A 22,515-nucleotide genomic window follows, 5' to 3' on the forward strand; every position below is an offset into this window, starting at 1 on the left:
TGGCATAATTGTTAAGATGGATCAAATATGAAAAAGCCATTCTCTAACCTGGAACAGTAAAAAGGTGGGGCATAACCCTAAACAAATAAATGTAATGATGGATTGAGTACTATAAAATCCATATGTGATGTTTATTTGATTTGTTAAAAATGGTTCCGCTAGGGGATGTTTGCTATAAAGGATTTAATCAGCAATCTTTTACTTTCTTTTGATAGTGGTAAAAGCTGGAGAAACTTTTGACTTCTTTGTGAAGGTCAGAAGAAAGTCTCCCTTTATTGTAGCAGTTGATGCAGAATCTTGCTACGATTACATGCCTCATGTCTTCTGTATTAAACTCCCTTAGGGAGGTGTCCTGAGATTCAGTTATTTGACTTTGAAAGAAGACCGGGGGGGGGGGGATTCTTATACAGAATCGTCTGAGGAAGAATGCTTTGATTTGTTATGCCTTTTTGAACATCTCAGAAGACAAAGTCCTGCTACTTTTCGTAGAGAAATGTTTTGGTTTGTAAGAGCAAAAGCTGTTGACTGTACCTGAGGTGGGGGCCCACACAGAGAATAAACTGGAATGAGAAGAGGTAAGATGGCTAGAAAGATACTGGGTGGAATTCAGTTCACCTATCTCACTGGCAGAACAGTTTCCATCAACAGAATATGGAGGGGGCAATTCCCCCTATGCACCTTCAAAATCTGCTGTGATTTGGGGGGACCCCCGAGAGCAGATTTCTGGAGGGTACATTAGGGCTTATGGGGAAGATAGAAGAAAATCCACTCCGGTGATGCCGGATTCTACCTACTAGCTTTGCTGGAGCCACTATTGTGCTCTGGATGAAACCTTGAACAGAAAGAGAAAAATATGAGCTGTCTTGGGACACTGGTCTTAGAGCTACTAAAGGCCTGTATGTGAGGGGAAAGTGCAGGACAGGGCAACTAAAACAATTAAGGGGCTGGAACATCTCCACTATGAGGGAAGGTTACAACATCTGGGATTGTTTAGCCTGAAAAAAGAGGCTAAGGGTAGACATGACAGAGGTGTACAAAATTATGCATGGTACGGAGAATGTGGATAGGGAGACATTTTTCTCTTTCTCTCAAAATACTAGAACCTGGGGTCATATCATGAAGCTGATTGGTGGGAGATTCAGGGTAAATAAAAAGGAAGTACTTCTTTACACAGCGCATCGTTAAATTATAGAACTCACTACCACAGGATGTAGTGATGGCCACCAATTTGGATGGCTTTAAAAGGGAGCTGGATAAATTCCTGGAGGAAAAGGCTATCTATGGCTACTAGCCCTGATGGTTATGTGCTACCTCCAGTATTCGAGGCTGTTAGCCTGTGTGCACCAGTTTCTAGGGAACATGGGAGGGAGGGTGCTGTTGCTCCATGTCCTGTTTTGTGGATCCGTGGTCAAGAGCTGTTTGACCACTGTGTGAACAGAGTGCTGGACTAGACGGACCCTTGGTCTGATCCAGCATGACACTTCTTATGTTCTTATATGTAGGCAAGATGGTTTTCCAATGTTTGGGGGGCAATGCCATTCAGAAACCGTAAACTGTAATCAGGCTGCTGTAGAAAACGTACCCAGCCATTAAGCCACAGTTACAGCAAATGGTGAGGTGAATGGTAGATTAGCAATTTGCTTCCCATGCTGAAGAAGTCAGTCTAGCATATCAGGTGGAATATCAGGTTTTTAAAAATATTGTTTAAAGATGCACATATGCATTTATGCATATATAGAATTCACATCAAGACTAGTAAAATCCTCCTCTTGAATATTTTATCTGTCTTCACTCAAAGTATCTCCTTTCAAGCTACGTACAACTAGTTTTTCAGTAATATTTTCTTCTTCTTACGGCACATACTTAGAAATCATAGAACGTCAGACAGGCTTGTCAGTCAGCATCATTCTTGTGAATTAGAACACGCTTGTAGAAACAAAAGCCATGTTGACATACAAAAAGGAGGCCAGGACTCCTTCATCTTTAACAGTTGTATAGAAAGGGCGTTTCTGCTGCGCCCGGCAAGGCCTGGGCACGGGGAAGCTTTTGCGGGTGGGAGGGATGAGCACGAGGCGTGCCCATCTCCTATTGGATGGACACATTCGGGCCTGGGTGGGAGGGAGTGCGGTGGCTATATGTGGTAGCCTTACCCCTCCCACCTCCCCTTTTGCTGCACGGCTCCCTCCCTCCCTCCCTCCCTGTAAACAGTGTGGGCTTGCTGGTTGCCTCGTTGGGGGCCAAGTAGGAATTTTTTACTCATATACTGAATTGTACATGAGTTTTTTCACCTACTTCACACTGTAAGACAGTTTGGGAGTTTAAATAGGTTGATTTGCTAATTTGGTCACATTTATTCAGTGCTAGATACAGGCATCCATAGGGATTCCGATTTGGTGAGCATTTACGGGCGCTATTTAAAGTGATTGGTAGGTCCGAGGCTCCCAGTTTTGAGCCCAGCGGCCTAGCTAGGGAGATAAGACCTACCTTTGGGGCCAACCCTATGGGCGGTCTGAGTTGGGGTTGACAAAAGAAGGCTCCTCTACCCCGCGAGGGGAGGCCCGTGGGGAGACGCATGGCATAGCGCCTGACCACGGACCAGGAATGACTCGCCCGATTGAAGCAGCCTGAAACAGGCTAAAACGGATGCCCGATAGGTTGCAACCTCCTCTTGCAGATCGCTAAATAAATAAGTGGCCCTGTTTAAACCCAGCTATGTTGTCTGCCTCGTTATTTATCCACCTACACTCAACAAAGGGAATTTCAGCAGGTGTCAAATCTGTATATGCAGTGTGTTCTGGGCCCCAACAGTTGTCAAAACTGTTATAAAGCGCTTTAAAGCAGTAGTGTAGATTCCCCCCCCCTCCGGTGAAATTCTCTCTTCATCACAACAGTTAAATCAGCAGGAGCCCTGCTCTCTTTTGTATTTGGTCATGAGGGCAGGGCTTCTGCAGTTTTAACTATTGTGACGATGAGGAAATTTCACCACATGCTACATGTTTACAAATAACACCTCCTGAAATTCCTTCTTATCAACAATTGTTAAAGATACAGGAGCCCTGCCCTCCTTTTCATATAATGAATACAATGTTGCATTCACCTTGTGAGGGTTGCTCCTGTGTATTTGTGTGTCTCCTTTTCATATAATCACCCTATGTTGAACACTATGAACTCTGGAATTCCACATTTTCTGGGGGGTGGAGTGAACCAAACAAAACCCCAGTGTTCATTAAATCTCTCAAAATGGATCCTAGGGTTTGCTATGCTATTCCAAATGATTTGGAAGATGCCACTATTTTCCTTTACTTGATATAAAATGCCTGAACACCTGTTAAATGTCTCCACAGGCAATACTTAATAGCTATTGATTGCACTTTTAGTTAGCAATTTATTGCCTACAATAGCTGTCCATGGCTATTAACTATGACTTTCTAGTTGTGGAAGAGGACAAGATATGCATTAATTAACAAAAATTCAAGGTACCTTTGAACTTTTACTTTTGAAAAAAGAGGGTAATTAATCACAAGAGAATGACATTTCTTAAAAAAACCATAATCAGACTTTTAATTTAACATTTTCCACTTTAGGTATAATTTCACATCTGGTCTTCACAATTTTGAAAGGCTAGAAAGAGACAAGAGAGCTTCTATTATCCTTTTGCAGGGGGGAAATCTCTTTTTTTCTTAGGTCTTTTAGCAAGTTTATTTTGCATACCCACAGAATTCAACCTTCACAGGGTATGTTAAAAACATGTCATTGTCACATTCTCAATAAATTCATACGCAGCAGAAAACATTATTTAATGAAATGATCCTCTTTGATAAAAATAATAATCCCGTTTTCCATTTGTCAGCAATCCTGATATGCTAAATCTATTGGATCCTGTGTAAACTGGGTAAATTGTATTTACATATGAATGTGATAATTTGAAAAAGGTCTAATGCAATAAAAGCCATGCAGGTATATGAGGTTGAATCAATTGGACAGCTATATTCAGTGAAATATATCAACACTAAGGATCTTTCTTATAATCCTTTGCAAAGAAACTATAGAGCAGAGTAACTTTACCCAGAGTTGGTGACAAGGCTCTGAGTATAGTTACTAATGCCTTACCCCATGTCCAGCTTGCCTGGCCGTGAGGGGAGCAGAGTCATGGGCGGTTGCAGTATGGGGCCATCAGCTGGGGAAGGAGCTCATGAGGTGTTTTTAGCCTGTGGGGCCCCTCCCTTCAGCCTTTTGGAGGCCAAGCAGGGATTTTTGGCTCATAGTCTGATTGTCCGTGGCTATGAGTCTTTTTGTTTACTTCAGTGCCTATTAGACACCCAGTGTCTAATAGGCAAATCTGGTTATGTTTCGACTGCTGCTTTAATTTGGTCAAATTTCATTCCAGGCAAGCTGGTAGGGGCAGGCATTGTGACTGTGGTGGTGAGCATTCTCAGGTACCATTTCAGTGACAGGTGATGCCTGAGGTCTCCGGCTCAGGGTTTTGCAGCCCCTGTGGGGGGATAGGAATTATTTGTGAGGCCAACCCACCTGGTGTTTTCTGCCTGAGAGGGAGTGACAGGGGAAGGCCTCCCTTCCCCAAAGGAGGTGCTCCTGATGGATGGCAATTTTAAGATGCCCACTCACCAGGTATAGGATATTTCGCCCAATACATTGCCTGGCTAGTTGCCAGCATGAATTAGTTGCTTGGCCAGGCATTCCCCCTTTGCAGATTTTCAATGAATGTTACCTGGGTTTTTATACCATCCTTTTTTATCTCATCTCTCCCCCTGCTCCTTTCACCCACAAATACTAGATCCTGCTGAGAGCCCACATCCCAGTAGGGGCCCCACTGACAAGAACTCCTCCTTTTCACTATTGCAACCTGCTTGTTTACCTGCCTCTCTCATTCTGGTCCAGACAAAAGTAATGGCGGTAAGAACGAGCAGTAGATAACACTGCTTTCTTCATTGCTGGATCTCTTCAATGATAAGGAAGAGGAGGAGGAGTAATCGGAGCTAGTGACAAAGGCTGTGAGAAGGTAGATTCACAGAGCTGGGACGGGGGGCATTGAGGGTGACAGGGCATCAAAAATCAGGAGTTGGCCCTGAGATTACTCATAATATATTTTACCATTTATCAGCAAGGCATATTATTTCTGTACTTAATCCTAAAGAAATACCCTTACTGATCCAATTAAGAAATTGCTCTCTTTGAAAAATTTTTGAGTACTTTTTTTGTGAATGTTTTTAGTATAATATATACAGAACAGCAGCATACAAATGAAATTATGATTATAATACCATTACATTTTATGGTGAGGTTTCTTGGTAAATAATTATATAACATAATCTTCTTAATCTGTCAGCTCTAGTTGCTGTGAGAGCTCTGATGTAGACATGAAGCTCCAACACAAGTAGGGGTTGCCCATTCATTGTCATGGAATCAGCCCTGTAACCAGCCTTCCTTATTAGGTGGGTCAGCCACATTCCTAGATGGGGGATATTGTGTGGGGTGGGGGGCATAGCACCAGCCAACCCCCACTCACTGGTGGAAAGCCAGGTAGCGCAGAAGTGCCGAAACGGCGTCAGGAAGGCTAAATCTGAGAATGACCTGAGATTAGCGAGGGATGCTAAAAGCAACAAAAAGGCTTTCTTCATACATGAGTAGTAAAAGACAGAGGAAAGAAATGCCCCCCCTGGAAAAAGCAGAAGTTGAGGGAGCAGGATTGCAGTTTGAGATTGATAAACAAATAGCCAAGGAACACCCAATTTCTTTGAATGAGTTCAAATCTCCAGGGCCCAATGAACTGCATCCTACTCTCAGAACCTTTGTCTATTCTCTTTGCAAAATCATGGAAGACGGGTGAGGTGATGGATGACTGGAGGAGGGCTAATGTTGTCCCTCTCTTCAAAAAGGGCAAAAAGGAGGAACCTGGGAGCTACAGACCAGTCAGTCTGACATCCATCCCTGGGAAAATTTTGGAGCAGATTATAAAGAAGTCAATCTTTAAGCACCTTGAAAACAATGCAGTGATTACTAGAAGCCAACATGGATTTGTCAGGAACGAATCCTGTCAAACTAATTTGATCTCATTTTTTGATCGGGTAACCTCCCTTGTGGACTGTGGGAATGCTGTGGATGTAATATATCTTGACTTCAGCAAAGCTGTTGCCAAAGTGCCCTATGATATTCTGATTAACAAACTAGCTAAAAGTGGGCTAGATGGAACAACTATTAGGTGGATTCACGGTTGGCTACAGAATCGGACTCAAAGAGTGCTTATCAACGGTACCTTCTCAAACTGGGGGAGGTAATGAGTGGGGTACCGCAGGGCTTAGTCCTGGGCCCAGTGTTCTTCAACATTTTTATTAATGATTTGGACAAGGAGGTGCAGGGAACGCTTATCAAATTTGCAGATGGCACAAAATTGGGTGGGATAGCTAATACCCTGGAAGACAGAAAAAAACTTCAAAGTGATCTTGATAGGCTGGAGTGCTGGGCTGAAAACAACAGAATGAAATTTAATAGGGATAAATGCCAAGTTCTACATCTAGGAAATAGAAACCAAATGCACAGTTACAAGATGGGGGATACTTGGCTCAGCAATACTACAAACAAGAAGGATCTTGGAATTGTTGTAGGTCACAAGCTGAATATGAAACAATAGTGTAATGTGACTGCAAAAAAAGCAAATGCTATTTTGGGCTGCATTAATAGAAGTATAGCTTCCAAATCGTGTGAGGTACTGGTTCCTCTCTATTCGGTCCTGGTTAGGCCTCATCTTGAGGGTGGCATCCAGTTCTGGGCACCACACTTCAAGAAGAATGCAGACAAGCTGGAGAGTGTTCAGAGGAGGGCAACCAGGATGATCAGGGGTCTGGAAACAAAGCCCTATGAAGAGAGACTGAAACAACTGGGCATGATTAGCCTGGAGAAGAGAAGATTGAGGGGAGACACGATAGCACTCTTCAAATACTTAAAAGGTTGTCACAGAGGAGGGCCAGGATCTCTTCTCGATCCTCCCAGAGTGCAGGACACGGAATAACGGGCTCAAGTTATAGGAAGCCATATTCTGTCTGGACATCAAGAAAAACTTCTAGACTATTAGAGCAGTACGACAATAGAACCAGTTACCTAGGGTCCCACACAGCCTTTGTCACTCCCACACTCGAGGCATTCAAGATGCAGCTGTCAGATATGCTTTAAGGTGGATTCCTGCAGTGAGTGGGGGGTTGAGGGTTGGGACAGGCCAGGGGAAAGCAGTTATTCTGTCCAGAAAACCTGAAAAGGCCTCATCCTGAGCTGCACACATTGAGAAAATTAGAAAATAGAATTGCAGCAGCCTAACTTGCCAGCTAGCCAGCTAACTGTAGTGTGCACAGCAGTTCTCCTGTCACTCTAGGGCTGCTTTCATCCTTTGTCATCAAGTACTCAAGAAAAAAGAACAAAAGAACAAAATAGCCACTAAAGTGAGTGCTTTAAAAGAGTGAAGGTTAACTTAGGGTAGATATTTTTTCAGATCACTTTAAGTTATCTCATCATTTCACCCTTTAGTAAAAAGCACCCAATCCTAAAAACTGAAGAATAAACAAACACTTACTTCTTACTGCAGGCAAACAAATATACTTCTTTATTGCTGGCTGGGCAGAAAACAAAACTGAAACTGAAAAGCAGAGCAAAGGAAAGTCCAAGAGGTGGATTCTCTAGCCCATAAAACAAAGTTCTAATATTTAACTCTTCAAGGGTCATGTTTAGGGTGACCCTATGAAAAGGAGGACAGGGCTCTTGTAGCTTTAATAGTTGTACTGAAAAGGGAATTTCAGCAGGTGTCATTTGTATGCATACAGCACCTGTGAAATTTCCTCCTCATCACAACAGTTAAAGCTGCAGGAGCTCTCACCGAGAGGGGAGAGGGGGTTCTCTCACACTCTAAAAATAAACTATTGCACCTATAACAGAAGGTTGAAGTGTACCTCCAATTTCAATGGAGAAAAAGTAGTGCTGAATCAAAAAGGAAGGTTGATTTTCATGAACACCCACATCCATGTTAAAAGGTGCCTTTTTCAAAGCATTTCAGAGAACGTTGAAAAATCCACTAAGGTGTTCACACCTATTCTGGAAGAATGCCTCAAATGGGCTTCTTTTGCCCTCACTTTCCTGGTCAGGTTCACCAACATGTCCAGTCCATGAAACATTGCCCTCACTCTAAATCAGGTGTGTTTGCCCTAATTAACATCACTGTATAATCAAATATGATTAGTTATATAATTTTGTGAAATGATCATGTCCATTACCAGATCCCTGATTGGCTGGAATGACATAGTGAAGGTGAAATAAGCCATAAGCAAGTATTTTAAAAAAGCAATAGTATAGATCTAACCTACAACACTGAAAAGAAATTTGATTAGTTTGGAGAAACTCACATACAATGTTCAGTGGCTCTGACAGGTGTCTAGAGTCTCAATGCTATCGGCCATTCAGTCTTCCTGCCTTGCTCAGATATCATTTTTGGAGCCATCTTTCTAATATCTCAAGCTATAGATGTAAATATACATGACTCCAAAACCTTTTTAAAAGGCCCATAATGCAGTCATCAGACTACCATCTCTATGAAATTGTGAAGATTAAGTGCAACCAATTAAATAAAAACAGGCAGATGTACAATGCAGTCATTTCTATATGGTTACTATTCATTTGATTCTCAGATTTGAGCAGTTATCATTAAAGTACAATATTTAAGTATTATTATTATTTTATTATTATTATTTATTTATATAGCACCATCAATGTACATGGTGCTTGACAAGCTTGACAAGGAAATCACTATTTATCTCTAAGTGCTAACCTCGCTCTAAGAATACTGGTTTACATTGTACATTATGTTGTTCAGAGCCTACAATGAGTTATTTATTATTTGTTAACTGTTTTTCAGGGTACACCTCACAAAGTGACGTACAAATAAGACCATGGTCAGATACAAGACAACATATGCAAGACATAACAGCCACTGAAGCAAGCATGCAGACTACTTGGTAAAACACAAAAGTCAATTACAGATTGAACTGAAGACAGCTTTAAAGAGAAAGGTGTTTATTGCTCACCTTAACATCTACACAGAAGGAGTTAGGCACATGTCAACAGGGAGGGAGTTCCACAATGCTGAGGTCACCAACAAGAAGGCCCAATCTCTTGTACATGCTGGCCTAACAGATCTTAAAGATGGGTACTTAAAAAGGATCCCTGGCATAGATCCAGTATATAGGCAGTGAAGGAGATGGTAGTCTTTCAAATAGCCTAGTCCCATGTTTAAAACTTAAGACCAGTCTTTTGAATACAAGAGTTCAAAGAGCATTTTCCACTTCCATTTTTTTAAAAAAAGAACTATTGGTGATAGAAATGGACAAATTCTATACCTGTATTCATCCTGGGTAAACCGTGGAATTACAGAGGGTTGCAATACCGAAATTTGTACTGTGGTGGTGTTGAACTTCACAGGATCACCATCATCATAAGCAATGATCACGAGCTGTTAAGCATACAAACACATTGACTGAATATTTTATTTATTTATTTATTTATTACATTTCTATACCGCCCAATAGCCGGAGCTCTCTGGGCGGTTCACAAATACATATTACATATGTAATATGTATTAATCACAACCTTGCACACAGTCATTTTAGATTTTCTGTATTCTTAATTTTTATTTTAAGGCAAATGAACAACTGAAATAAAACATGGGCAACAAATCTATCAAAAGCCAAAATAGTTGGGATCAAATCTTTATTCAAAAATGAAATCCTAACTGAATCTCTTTTTAATAATAATAACAATAATAATAATAATAATTCGAACAAAATACATTATGTAAGAGATCAAAGTACATTATGTAAGAGATCAGTGGCTCTCCAGAAGTCCCCAAGACATTTCATTAGTTTTATTGAAAACCTTTCTAATTTTCTCAAAAATTCTTCAGAAGTTTCACTTCCAAGACCACTCTTGGCATTTTACTTCAGGAGAAACTGAGTTAGAGACTGGACATTTTTCACACCACTAATTACCCTGTATTTTTATTATTATTATTATTATTATTATTATTATTTATTTATTTATTTATTTATATAGCACCATCAATGTACATGGTGCTGTACAGAGTAAAACAGTAAATAGCAAGACCCTGCCGCATAGGCTTACATTCTAATAAAATCATAATAAAACAATAAGGAGGGGAAGAGAATGCAAACAGGCACAGGGTAGGGTAAACAGGCACTGGGTAGGGTAAAACTAACAGTATAAAGTCAGAACAAAATCAAGTTTTAAAAGCTTTAGGAAAAAGAAAAGTTTTTAGCTGAGCTTTAAAAGCTGTGGTTGAACTTGTAGTTCTCAAATGTTCTGGAAGAGCGTTCCAGGCATAAGGGGCAGCAGAAGAAAATGGACGAAGCCGAGCAAGGGAAGTAGAGACCCTTGGGCAGGCGAGAAACATCTTTTCTTTTCTGAGGCAAGTTTAGAAGAAAAAAAAGATACTCGTTTATGACTTTCCAAATGGAGAACCCAGTACCCAAAGACTTTTACTCTGTTCCAGATCCACATGTGTTCTTCACTGCATATACAATACCCTTGTGTACACAGAATACCCCATTCATTTCAATAAAGGCAGCAGATTTTTTTCTCTCCATTGACATGGACCAAGAAACTCTTGTGGACCAGGAAGTTCTATGTAAGAAATTTCCAGATACAACACTTATCTATTGGTGAATCTGTTCTATTTATTGGCAAATCTGTATGCTATCCAGAAATAGCATTCAATTTTACATTAAGCCCATTCTGAACACAATGACTTGAATAATTAAACAAGGTGTTAATGGCTAGGAGTTTGCTTCCACTGGTGTGAACATTTCTTGAGTAGAGTTCTGCTCACAGGAGCAATGGAAGGTGTGAAACGATTTTCACTGATTCACCCTTCCTCTTGCAGCCCCTTGTGCTCTCTGAAAATCTGCTCGGGAGTACTGGGAGACCCCCTTGGATACTTGGAGTGGGGTGTAGGGAGGAACAGAAGAAGAGGGAATTAGAAAAAGTCACTTCCTCACTTCCTCCACTGGATCTTGGTCCCATCCATGAACAGAAAGACCCCTTCTATTCACAGAAGGCTAGTTAGTATCTAAACCAATATGTGTAAATTGAACTGGTACACTTGAATCTCAAAAGCTGGCCTCCAGTGTATTTTACATAATGAACAGCAAATAACAGAGGATTAATATTAGCACCAGTAACCCAAAAAATTATTGTAATACTGACCTGCAGTACAATCCTATGCATATTTATTCAGAAGAAAGTCACACTGTATAAAATGGGGCTTACTCCCTAGTAAGTGTGTTTCGGATATCAACCTGTATAAAATGGGACTTACTCCTTATTAAGTGTGTTTTGCATTGAAAAGGACGTGTCTGCAGTTTTCCGTGGTTCCAGGAAAATACTGTATTTCATGGATTATTCATGGCAATGCTTGCCTCGAGCAGAGATAACAAAATATTTAAAAGCCATAAGGCCACATTCCTTCCACTTATTAAAAGTAAACAGACTTCATTTCTGTCATAGTTTCACGAACACATATAAACAAATAAATGAGCAAATCATGGTTTAAGGTTATGCAAGCAGATGGTGTTTTCCAAGAAGACAGATGAATGGGTGAAAGTAGTCAGAATCACTGAGAGATGCTGTTTTTGGTTTGGTGGCATATTTTTCAATTAAGAAAAAGTGTGATTAAAAGGGACCATTTTAACCCAACATGTAAGACAAGAAAAATTAATTATCATAACACAAACCTGGTCTTTTTTCAAAAAAAGGAAATAAGACAATCCCCATCCCACAAATTAAGCTGAATTAGATTTTCTGTGTATTGCTATCTGAGCTTTTAAAGCTGTAGTGTCATCTGAAATCCTACAGCTAAATAGAAGCTGAGTTCGAAACATTAATTAACATAATAGATCTCCTCAACCAACAACTGCTAATGCATCACAAGACATTAATAGCAAAGGAAAATAAAAAAGGACTGCTGACTCCCCTTTCCAATTTTATGCACATTTGTTTGAGAGTAGATCCCACTGATTACACTGGGGCGTGCTTCAAACTCATGAACTTGGACACAATTTCCATGTCCATTTTGGAGTGGAGGCATCATGATGAGTCGCATTTCCCCTTAGCATTCATGTGTCAGATTCATCTTGTGCAGGTGCCCTCATGGATGGGGGGCATGTAGGTTGGTTTCCCCCCCCCCCACACACACACTTAAATAGGGAAGGCCCTTTCACAGGACCACTTTGATGGTTGGATGTTGGGACTGAAGTTGTCTTGTGCTGTTACATGACCTACCTTGTTGACAAATTGACCCACTGGATGAGGAACAATAATTACATCACTAGCCAAATATCACAACATGCAGTTGTACTATTAGAATTATTATTTTTTGCCAAAACTAAGCAAGTCTGGGTATGGGAGACTGCCTGAGAACCTCAGGTAAGCCATTGTGACTTCCATCATGGAAAATAAATGTACCAAATAAATAAATAAATAAATAATCTTGTCCATAATATATGGTAGGAAGTGAACATAGGAACTCTAGTTAAGCAGCAGGCTATTCATCTATTGCTATGCATGGGGAAACCCCTTTGTTCAAGGGTCCATTTTCCCCTTCTGTAATGCGTGGTCCATGCTTTCATAGGGAAGTGGGGCTTGTAATCATGCTGATGGAGAATAAACTTGTGAACTATTTTTTTTTCTATCTACCTAAATTATATTAACAAAGTTCCAATCTAAGGATAAAAGAAGAAATAAAACAATTCAATGAAAACAGGGGAGCTCTGCAAACAAAAGCACACTTTTTGGGATGATAGTTTCCATTTATGGTCAGTGGGACTTTCTTCCAAGTTACCATGTTTAGTACAGTTATATTAAACATATTATTACCTTAAATAGTGTACTAGGCTCCTCATTAAGGTTCACTCGAGTTACTACACGTCCAGAATCTTCTTCAACATCAAAGATACTTGCACTATAAGGGAACTGGACAACGTCTACTTTATACCTGACTCGACTTGCTGGTGTCCCCTATTAAAACAAACAAACAAGCATTTTTTATTTTTATAGCATGACCTGGAAAAGAAGGCTGAAATAGTCCAATATATCCCCACATTATTTCTTTGGTATATTGTCAAAACACACTCAACAACAACAACAACAACAACATTTTATTTCAATGGTCCAGCTAGGCTGTGCACTTGTACCCTGTGGTTGGGGGTAGGGCAAAAGCTTATAGCTTGGTTGCATCCAGTGACTCTTGTTTTTTTTAAAAAAACTCCACCACCAGCCGACTCTGCCTGCACCAAAACTGGACTCTGAGACACTCTTAAAAAGGCTCTGTGTGGTACAGCAGCCTCTCAGGGCTCAGCTACAGCCATCTCTGAGTTGTGGCTTCAGTCTAACACTGTCTCTAAGAGATATGCCAGCCAGCCAAAGCCACAAATCTATCTCTTTTTCTCTGGTATGCACTTCAAATGTTCTGCATTGCATCCCAGCAGTGCAGTCAGAGCCTAGCTCACAAGTGTACAAAGTGAAGTGGAAGGGAAGTGTTAGCGAAGCAAAGCAATGATATGTCAGGTTCCAACATTTGCAGCAACAGGGCATCCACAAAGAAGAGAGCCTCTCTCTCGACTGGTACCTTACTGTTGGTCTTGAGAGTTTTTCTCTAAAGATGACCCTTCATCGCCCATGATGTGGAAATTTGAGGAAAAGGCCTCTGGCCCATTCTGTTTTGCCCTGTGGGCTGCTTGGACTGACCTCTCCTTTCCCACATTTTGATTGGTGGATGCCTTGCCTCTGCTGTGCTCCAGGTACCCAACTGCGCACCAAATCTGCATCAGAAAAGGTGCCCTGCTTGCCCAGGACTTCTTACCTAAAGACTGGAGATCCCCTTAATGCCAAGGGCTGAAACTGCTCAATGTGCAACACCCCAAAGAGGAGGTTTGACAACATGAGTTTGAAGGATATGGCTCCAGCAGTTTTAAAAAACAATAATTTTAAAACTTTGAACTTTTTTTTTAAATCCTAAAAATATATATATGGATGAACAGATCTGATTCAAACTTGGCACAGCTAAAGTCCTTGTTAAGAGCAATCATGGTGCCAAGTTTCAGCCCTTTATCTTTAAAAATGACGATTTTAAAAATAATAATTTTAAAACCTCAATTTTAAAAAAAATCCTAAAAAATCAATGGATGGATGTATCTGTTTCAAATTTGGTGTGGCTAAAGCTCTACCTAAAACCTATCATGGTGCAAAGTTTCATCTCTTTATCTTTAAAAATAATGATTTTAAAAATAATAATTTTAAAACCTCAATCTTAAAAAAACCCTAAAAAATCAATGGATGAATGGATCTGATTATTATTATTATTATTATTATTATTATTATTTATATAGCACCATCAATGTACCAAATTTGGTATTACTAAAGCCCTACCTAAGAGCTACTATTGTGCCAAGTTTCATGTATTTATCTTTTAAAATAATGGAGTTATAAGCATTTTTGTTAATTCCCATTAGAACTTCTCTTTGGCTGAGGAAGATTGGAAAAATCCGGATTTCCCCCCCTCCTGGATTTGTCACCCCAAACCCGGACAAATCCGGGCAAATCTGGTCATATGGTCACCTTAAATAATAATAATAATTCAGACTATAAGAGACCCTGCTCTGTAAAAGCTTACATCACGGGCCATCAAAGACTTCCTTCGGTGCATGCAATCTTATTCACACTACAGCCTGTCCTCCTCCTTTCCAGGACCTTGCACTGCATTCTAAGGGCATTCTCAATGCACACACATCTCCAGCACACACACACTCATACACACAACCCAACACCCCCAAAAGGCAACTCTTGTGAGTGAGTTCTTGAGCAGCAAGAGGGACTAACTCCAGTAAAATGGGGACAGCTTTATTGATTTTTCACCACTGCACAAAGGGAGGTCTCCACATTTTTGCCAGAGAAAGCCAGCACACCCCATCCATTTTGTCCCCATGCTATCACATTTGCCGAAAGTCTCCATTCTGCCTATAAAAGTCAGCTGGCAAGGGTTATTGGATTAGAAGAGGCTGTATTTGCAGTTCCTGTCAAGAGTTTCCATGTTAACATGGAAAAGTGTCCTAGCCATTTATAAATTGGCCTGAAAGTGCTAAACTTAATCTCCTCTACTTCCTAATTCAATCAAGACAGCATTGAACCACATATCAATTGGCTATTGAGTGCCCTGGCCTATTTAGTAGTACAGAAAGACACTCACCTAGAGTCAAGCATCCTCCCAATTCAGAAATGCACAATCATCCTCCCCTTTGGTGTACTTGGAACTATTCTTTGCAGTTGCCATCCTAGTTTTTGTCTTTCCACTACTGTGGAAAGGCACTACTGCCTTCCGACTACTGTGCAATCACCTAACCTCATTTGTGACATTTTATTGGCGGGTCCAGGCAATGACATCTTCCATCTCATGTGTTTCACCACCAGTTCTTTTTTTTTTTTACCACAGAAAATCCATTAAGGAGGGCAAGATGGAATGGCTGCACAATGTCTTTTGAGTGGTACCACTTGGAACCATCCATCTGGCAGCACTCTGAGACGATAAGCTCCATCACACCTTGGAAGAAACGCTGGCTAACACTGGCTACCGTCGCTTCTCCGTGGACACTGAGTTACTTCCTGTTTTCAAACAGGAAGTAAACAACGTGCATGAGGGCCATTCAGTCCCTCGTTGTGAGTAAGCTGCTTCTCCCACATACGGCAGGAGAGAGCAGCAACTTTGGTTTAAAAAATGTTTCGCGTTTTTCTGTTTTTTCTTGCGGTGCAAGGAAGACCAGAAGGGGTGGAAGGCGTGAGAGAGGCAGATGATGTCATGTGAGCTACCTCTGAGGAATCCATGACTGCCCAATAACGAGTGTGCAATAAAACACTTGTCGGATGGAGCTTTATAACTGGCCTCAGAGCCCTGAGCTAAATATATACTCAAGCCCTACTGAACCATTCAGAAAGAGGTAAAAATTAACCCATGAGTACACAGAGCACTTTAGCCCAGCCCCCCACACCTTTGCCCTGTATTTATGAAGATTGAATTTCTGAACAGGAAAGCTGTGGAGGTTCTCAATTGCGTGGCGAGCTACTACAGATAGCTGAGACGTGTCTTTTTTTTTTTTTACTCTACTGTAACTGTGTATGAATGACCCCAATTTGGACTCAGACCACCACACTCTGGGAGGGGACAGTCAAACCTCCCGCCTCTCTATTTTTTCCTAAGACAGTCTCTAGGGACTCAAATTCAGAAGGGACCCCTCACATCACAGCATTCAGGCCAGGTTGGTTCTCTGGAGAGGGCAGCCCAATCTCTTCTGGGTGGGTGCGAGTGGGTGGCGACAACAGTAGTCGGGGTTGTGGCAGCATGCATCCTCCTGCCTCATGTGATGGCACATCTTGCGCCACCACTGTTCATTGAGTGAAGGAAAAGGAAAACTGCTAGGCAATGTATAGGGCAGGTTTGCCCCATGCCCAGGTCATCCAAACATTGGGGGGGGGTTTGCTGATGAGGATTCTCTTCCTCAAATGGACTGTGAAACAAAGGGGGGATCCGCACGTCGCTCCCAGAGCGCTTCTATGCGACCCCAGAGCACCCCGAAAACGATAGTCTGACTTCCCTGTAAAAGAAATGAGGAAGAGCCGTCCATGCCGCCGCCGCTGCCGCCGCCAAGGAGAGCTCTCCTCCGGCGAGGAGAGCTCGGCAAAAGAAGGCGGGGCAGAGCTTCACCCCGCCTTCTTTTGCCGAGCTCTCCTCGCCGGCGGAAAGCTCTCCTCGGCGGCGGCGGCGGCGGCATGGACGGCTCTTCCTCGTTTCTTTTACAGGGAAGTCAGACTATCGTTTTTGGGGTGCTCTGGGGTCGCATAGAAGCGCTCTGGGAGCGACGTGCGGATCCCCCCCAAAGACCCCACTGAGGGACTTTGCCATTTCTGCGTCTGCGGGGACACAACTGTGTTTCTGTCATCCTCCATTAGCCATGCACTCTTTTCCCTGTGAGCAAATTCAGTGTTCTACTTATTGATGGTTATTAAATGGCAAGCATCACTGAATATGTGATCAATAACAACAAAACTATTTTGTATCATATTAGTAAATACAGTTTAAAGTAACCAATCACTTTAATGAAAATGTCAGTGAAAATTGGTATTTGATGTTTTGTTTTATTAAGAAAGATGTAGGCATTTAAATGGAACAAGTTTGCATTTAGATAATAAGACATCATTCTGTTTCTTTTGTAAAACTGGTTATGGATTTTGGAATTGAATTATACAGAGTAGGACCAATAGCCCCTTCCCATAAACAAATACAAGTTTTATTTTTGCCTATAGGTTAAGTTTACCCCATCCCACCACACATAGGCAAATGGGGTGGGGATGACCACGTCACAGCATGATTGGCTGTGTACACATTCCATCCCATAAAGATTAATTGAAAGATTTACATATTCCTTAATAAGACAAAACATCAAATAAGGCAGAACTGAGAGGTGATGATAACCAATATACAGTGGCTACACTTAACACGTAATGTGTAATCTAATAAGAAAGGCAAGTTTATTGAAGAAAAAGAGCCACACAGTTAACATTACAGAAACTGGTTTTAACTCAAAATTGTATTATGGGGGGGGGGGGGGTTTGTCACCTGCTGCCACTGCGCACTGCCGCTGCACCATACTCAAACCTCTCACATTCTCTTTGCCGGTGTCAGCAAGGAGAGTGAGAGAGGTTTGTGCACGGCAACAGCAGTGGGCAGCAGTTGGTGGTAGCAGGGGTCCTGCTGCCGCTGGCACCACTATATGCAAACCCCTCACGCTCTCCTTGCTCACATGGGCAAAGACAGTGGGAGGAATTTGTGCACAGCAGCAGCCGTGGTGGCAGCCGCAGGAGTCTTCACCCCCCGCCCCTTGCTACCACCTGCCAGTGGGCCCATTCAGAAGACACCGTAAACCATGGCTTTAACCATGGTGGTTACGCCAGAAAGCCATGACATATTCAGAAGACACCTTAAACCACAACTTAAACCATGGTGAATAAGGCTTTTTGCTCCATTCACCATGGTTAAGACCATGGTTTAACGTAGGGTGACCATATGAAATGGAGGACAGGGCTCCTGTATCTTTAACAGTTGCATAGTAAAGGGGATTTCAGCAGGTGTTATTTGTATATATGGAGAACCTGGTGAAATTCGCTCTTCATCACAACAGTTAAAGCTGCAGGAGCTATACTAGAGTGACCAGATTTAGAAGAGGGCAGGGCTCCTGCAGCTTTAACTGTTCTGATGAGGAGGAAATTTCACCAGGTTCCCTATATACACAAATGACACCTGCTGAAATTTCCTTTTCAATACAACTGTTAAAGATACAGGAGCCCTGTCCTCCTTTTCATATGGTCACCCTATTTAAGGTGTCTTCTGAACACAGCCTAGTTTTCTTGCTTAACCACTGTGGTTAAAGCCATGGTTTAAGGTGTCTTCTGAATGGGGCCACTGGGCGTAAATGTCTCCTTCTTCCTGAGTCCCGGGAGAGAGAAGGAAAGACTTGCACGCGGCGACCTGCCATAGTTGTCAGTCTGCGAGTTTCGGCAGGGAGCTTGTGCCTTGGCTCCCTAACACAAGCTGAGCCAGGGAGTTAGGGAAAAACTGTTGAGCCCCAAGAGGGCCACATTTCCCTGCTATGTCACAGAGCAGCCAAGGTGGTTTCAGTGCCAAAACCAGGCCTGAACCCTGACTGAAATACATCCTGAAAAACCATCTCATCCAGGAGTGTCTGGACCTCTTATTTGGAAGTACTGGTGATTATGGGTACCTTCCTTCTTACACAACATCCATATGTAAAAGTCTTTCCAGAAAGATAATTAATGTGTTGGGTGTGTGTGTGTGTTCTATCAGTTTTCATCTTATTATTTATAAAGGCCTCTCAGGAATAGTCATTGCAATCTCTTCCACCTCATCACTGTCATGTCCTGTCCTTGCTAAAACATAACATGCCATTCCTGAAGTCACATTCTCTTGTCATCAAGTGGGGGTGCCAGATGCTGAGGGGACAATCGACAACTGGAGTCACCAGGGAACCTCTTGCTGTCGTCAGGAAATCTCCAGAGAAAGCATATCACAAGTCTTGTTGAACAGAAGGGCAAACCACCAAGATTTGATTACTACTGAACATACACTGGCAAATCCATACAAAAAAATATTTTAACATGTGCTAATTGAAGAACAAATGTTTAACAATTGCGAAGAGGTGGTTTACCCCCACCCCCCACCCTGCTTGGTCTCCCATAAACAGGTTGTGTTGCAAGCCATTTTTGAAAAACCTACTATCTAAAATGATACATAAAAACAATTGATTTTATTTTTATTAATAAATGACTGGAAGTTCATACAAAATACATCTCAGGCAACATCAGACATCCACCCTGTTTGCTTTGTTTTCTCCCCATTGATTCTTCAGTGGCTTCCAACCCCATGGAGGGATTTTCTATGTCACTCTCCCATGGTGAAGCAACCTTTTTTTCACATGAACTGATTTACATCTAACTGCAACTTGAGGAGTTTCCACTCCCAGGCAAAGATGGAGGAGAAATTGGTCTGAATTTTATTACAAACTTACACAATTTACACCTCCGAAATCTGCTGCAGTGTTCAGAATTTTGCAATGAAGTTCACAACTCAAAATTGCACACAAAATGAATGTACTAAGGAAAATTGCACACAAAAATCCATGTGTACAGGGGAAGGTATACACAAAACCACACCACGTTCAGGGGAAAACAATTGCAAAAATTGTGCACACACTAGAAAATGTGCACGAAAATGCATAAAGAAATTTTGTATGGATGTTTTTGGTTCCCCCCCTTCCAAATTAGCAAACTGATGTGGAAATGGGCTGAAAAAAATGATGACTGAGAATCTAAGTGAAACTGGAATTGACAGATTTGGACATCCCTGCACCCAGGTGACATTATATTGGAATTTCTAGGTTTTTCAGGGGGGTGGGTGGGTGTTTATTGCACTGCAAGGTGTGGTTAAGGTGCATTCACAAGAAACTTTACACCATAAAACAATGACTGTGTGAACATTGCCCCCTCCAAATTATTTAACAGCATTTTCACTTCTTTAAAGGGCATAACTGCAAAGACATCTCCCAATGAGAGTTCCAATACTACACCAAGAAGGGATGGTGTCAAGAGCCATCATGGTTGGGAACGTGCTGAGGGCCCACACCCGAGCAGGGGCCCACTGACAAGAGCAGCTGGATTCCTGCACTGAGGAGGGGGTTGAACTCGATGGCCCAAATAGCCCCTTCCAACTATATTGGGGTGACCATATGGAAAGGATGACAGGGCTCCCATATCTTTAACAGTTGCATAGAAAAGGGAATTCAGCAGGTCTCATTTGTAAGCATGCAACACCTGTTGAAATCCCCTCTTCATCACAGCAGTTAAAGCTGGAGGAGCCCTGCCCTCTTTTGTATCTGGTCATTCTAGTTATACTCCCGCAGCTTTAACTGTTGTGATAAAGAGGGAATTTCACCAGGTGCTGCATGCATACAAATGACCCCTGTTGAAATTCCCTTTACTATACAACTGTTAAAGGTACAGAAGCCCTGTCCTCCTTTCCATATGGTCACCGTAGTCATAGTGACCATATATTGCTTTTAAATTATATATTGTTTTAACTTGGATCATGGTTTAATTTGTTTTTAACTGTGTATATTTACTGTTTTATACTATATGTTTTTATCTGTATGCTGCCCTAAGATCTTAGTGATATAAGGCGGGATATAAATATTTTAAATAAATAAATAAATAAATAATACGTGACTGTAAATTTTTACTGTATCACACCCATTTCCATGTCATATCACCGGCTCAAAAGAAAGTATAATAGAAATCCCAACATGGCATTTGCAGTACTTTGAAAAAAGGAAAGGGGAAAGTGTAATCCTATGATGTTTCCTAACAGGAGGCTCTGATAATCAACTTTCTATGACCTTCCTTTCCCCTTAAATGTGAATGTAACAACTCAAAGAATAGCCATATTTCCATGGAGCCAAATTATATTGCATATGTAGAAGAGAAAGAGGTGGAGATAGGAGTCAGGCAGAGCAGCCCTTTGTTTTTGCTAATCTTTCCTAAATTAATGTGAAGACCTCTCAGGTCTCTAGTCAGTATTCTCCATGGAGTGCATAGCAACCAAAAGAGATATTTGAAAAATGAGGCTGACCCACATTTTGTGGGCTCTAGCAGACATTGCTGAGGGATATGACACAGAAATTCTAGGATGTAAAATTTTAAAATCAGGCATCTTAGGCTGCCTACTGGGCCACACAAGGACTCACATGTGCCCTTCTTCTTCTTCTTCTTCTTCTTCTTCTTCTTCTTCTTCTTCTTCTTCTTCTTCTTCATCTTCTTTATTTATTTATTTATTAATTACCCTTATATACCACCCCATAGCCAGGGCTCTCTGGGCGGTTTACAGAAATTCTAAAAAATTAAGATAAAAACAAGTATACAAAATTTAAAATTCTAAAACACAGAACATACACACATAAAGCATTAAAAGCCATTAAAAACTAAACATGTGGGTAATTAAGATGTGCCGCTATATGCCTGGGCAAAGAGGAAAGTCTTAACCTGGCGCCGGAAAGATAGCGTTGGCGCCAGGCAAGCCTCATCAGGGAGATCATTCCATACTCTGGGGGCCACCACCGAAAAGGCCCTGTCCCTTGTTGCCACACTCCAAGCCTCTCTCGGAGTAGGCACTCAGAGGAGGACCTTAGATGTTGAACGTAGTGACTGGGTATATTCACGTCGGGAGAGACGTTCTGTCAGGTATTGTGGTCCCAAGCCGTGTAAGGCTTTATAGGTCAAAACCAGCACCTTGAATTGGGCTCGGAAACATACAGGCAGCCAGTGCAAGCAGACCAGAACAGGTGTTATATGGTCGAACCACCTTCTTCTTCTTCTTCTTCTTCTTCTTCTTCTTCTTCTTCTTCTTCTTCTTCTTCTTCTTCTCTTCTTCCTTCTCTACTTTATCTAATCACCACATGTTGGCGATGTATCAAAATTCAGGATAACATCTATTACTGAAATAAGTAATCTTCCGATTGCAAACATTAGGAATTCCAATGAGATTAGAATGAACAAAGATGATTATACTCGTAATGTCAGGAAGTAACCAGATTTAATAATGTTTTTTCAAAATATAATTACCAAGAAATTACTCAAATCCAGATAATTTAGTTCAGGATAGCGACAATCGCGTTCTGCTCCAATGACTAAAACCTACAATTATCATTAAACATCTGCACATTAGGTAATTTGTTATTGAATTTATAAAGCTGGCATAAGATCATTATTTCTGATGAAACTACTTTTCTTCCATCACTTCTAAAAAACACGGTATATTATTCTTACTGGCAA

The 22,515-nt window shown here is 41.4% G+C and overlaps 1 protein-coding gene across 1 annotated transcript in view; it reads right to left on the minus strand.

Annotated features, from left to right (window-relative positions):
- The window catches only part of PCDH15 (protocadherin related 15), a 451,284-nt gene that overhangs the window by 106,373 nt on the left and 322,396 nt on the right, over positions 1 to 22,515 (minus strand). Inside the window, exons 23-24 of the mRNA XM_063132951.1 lie at positions 12,946 to 13,086; positions 9,396 to 9,508 (exon numbers count right to left, since the gene is read on the minus strand). Coding sequence (XP_062989021.1) covers positions 9,396 to 9,508; positions 12,946 to 13,086 — 254 coding nt within the window. The remainder of the gene's footprint in view (positions 1 to 9,395; positions 9,509 to 12,945; positions 13,087 to 22,515) is intronic.

The sequence above is a fragment of the Elgaria multicarinata genome, chromosome 8 (genome assembly GCF_023053635.1).
Source record: "Elgaria multicarinata webbii isolate HBS135686 ecotype San Diego chromosome 8, rElgMul1.1.pri, whole genome shotgun sequence".
Classification (NCBI taxonomy): Eukaryota; Metazoa; Chordata; class Lepidosauria; order Squamata; family Anguidae; genus Elgaria; species Elgaria multicarinata.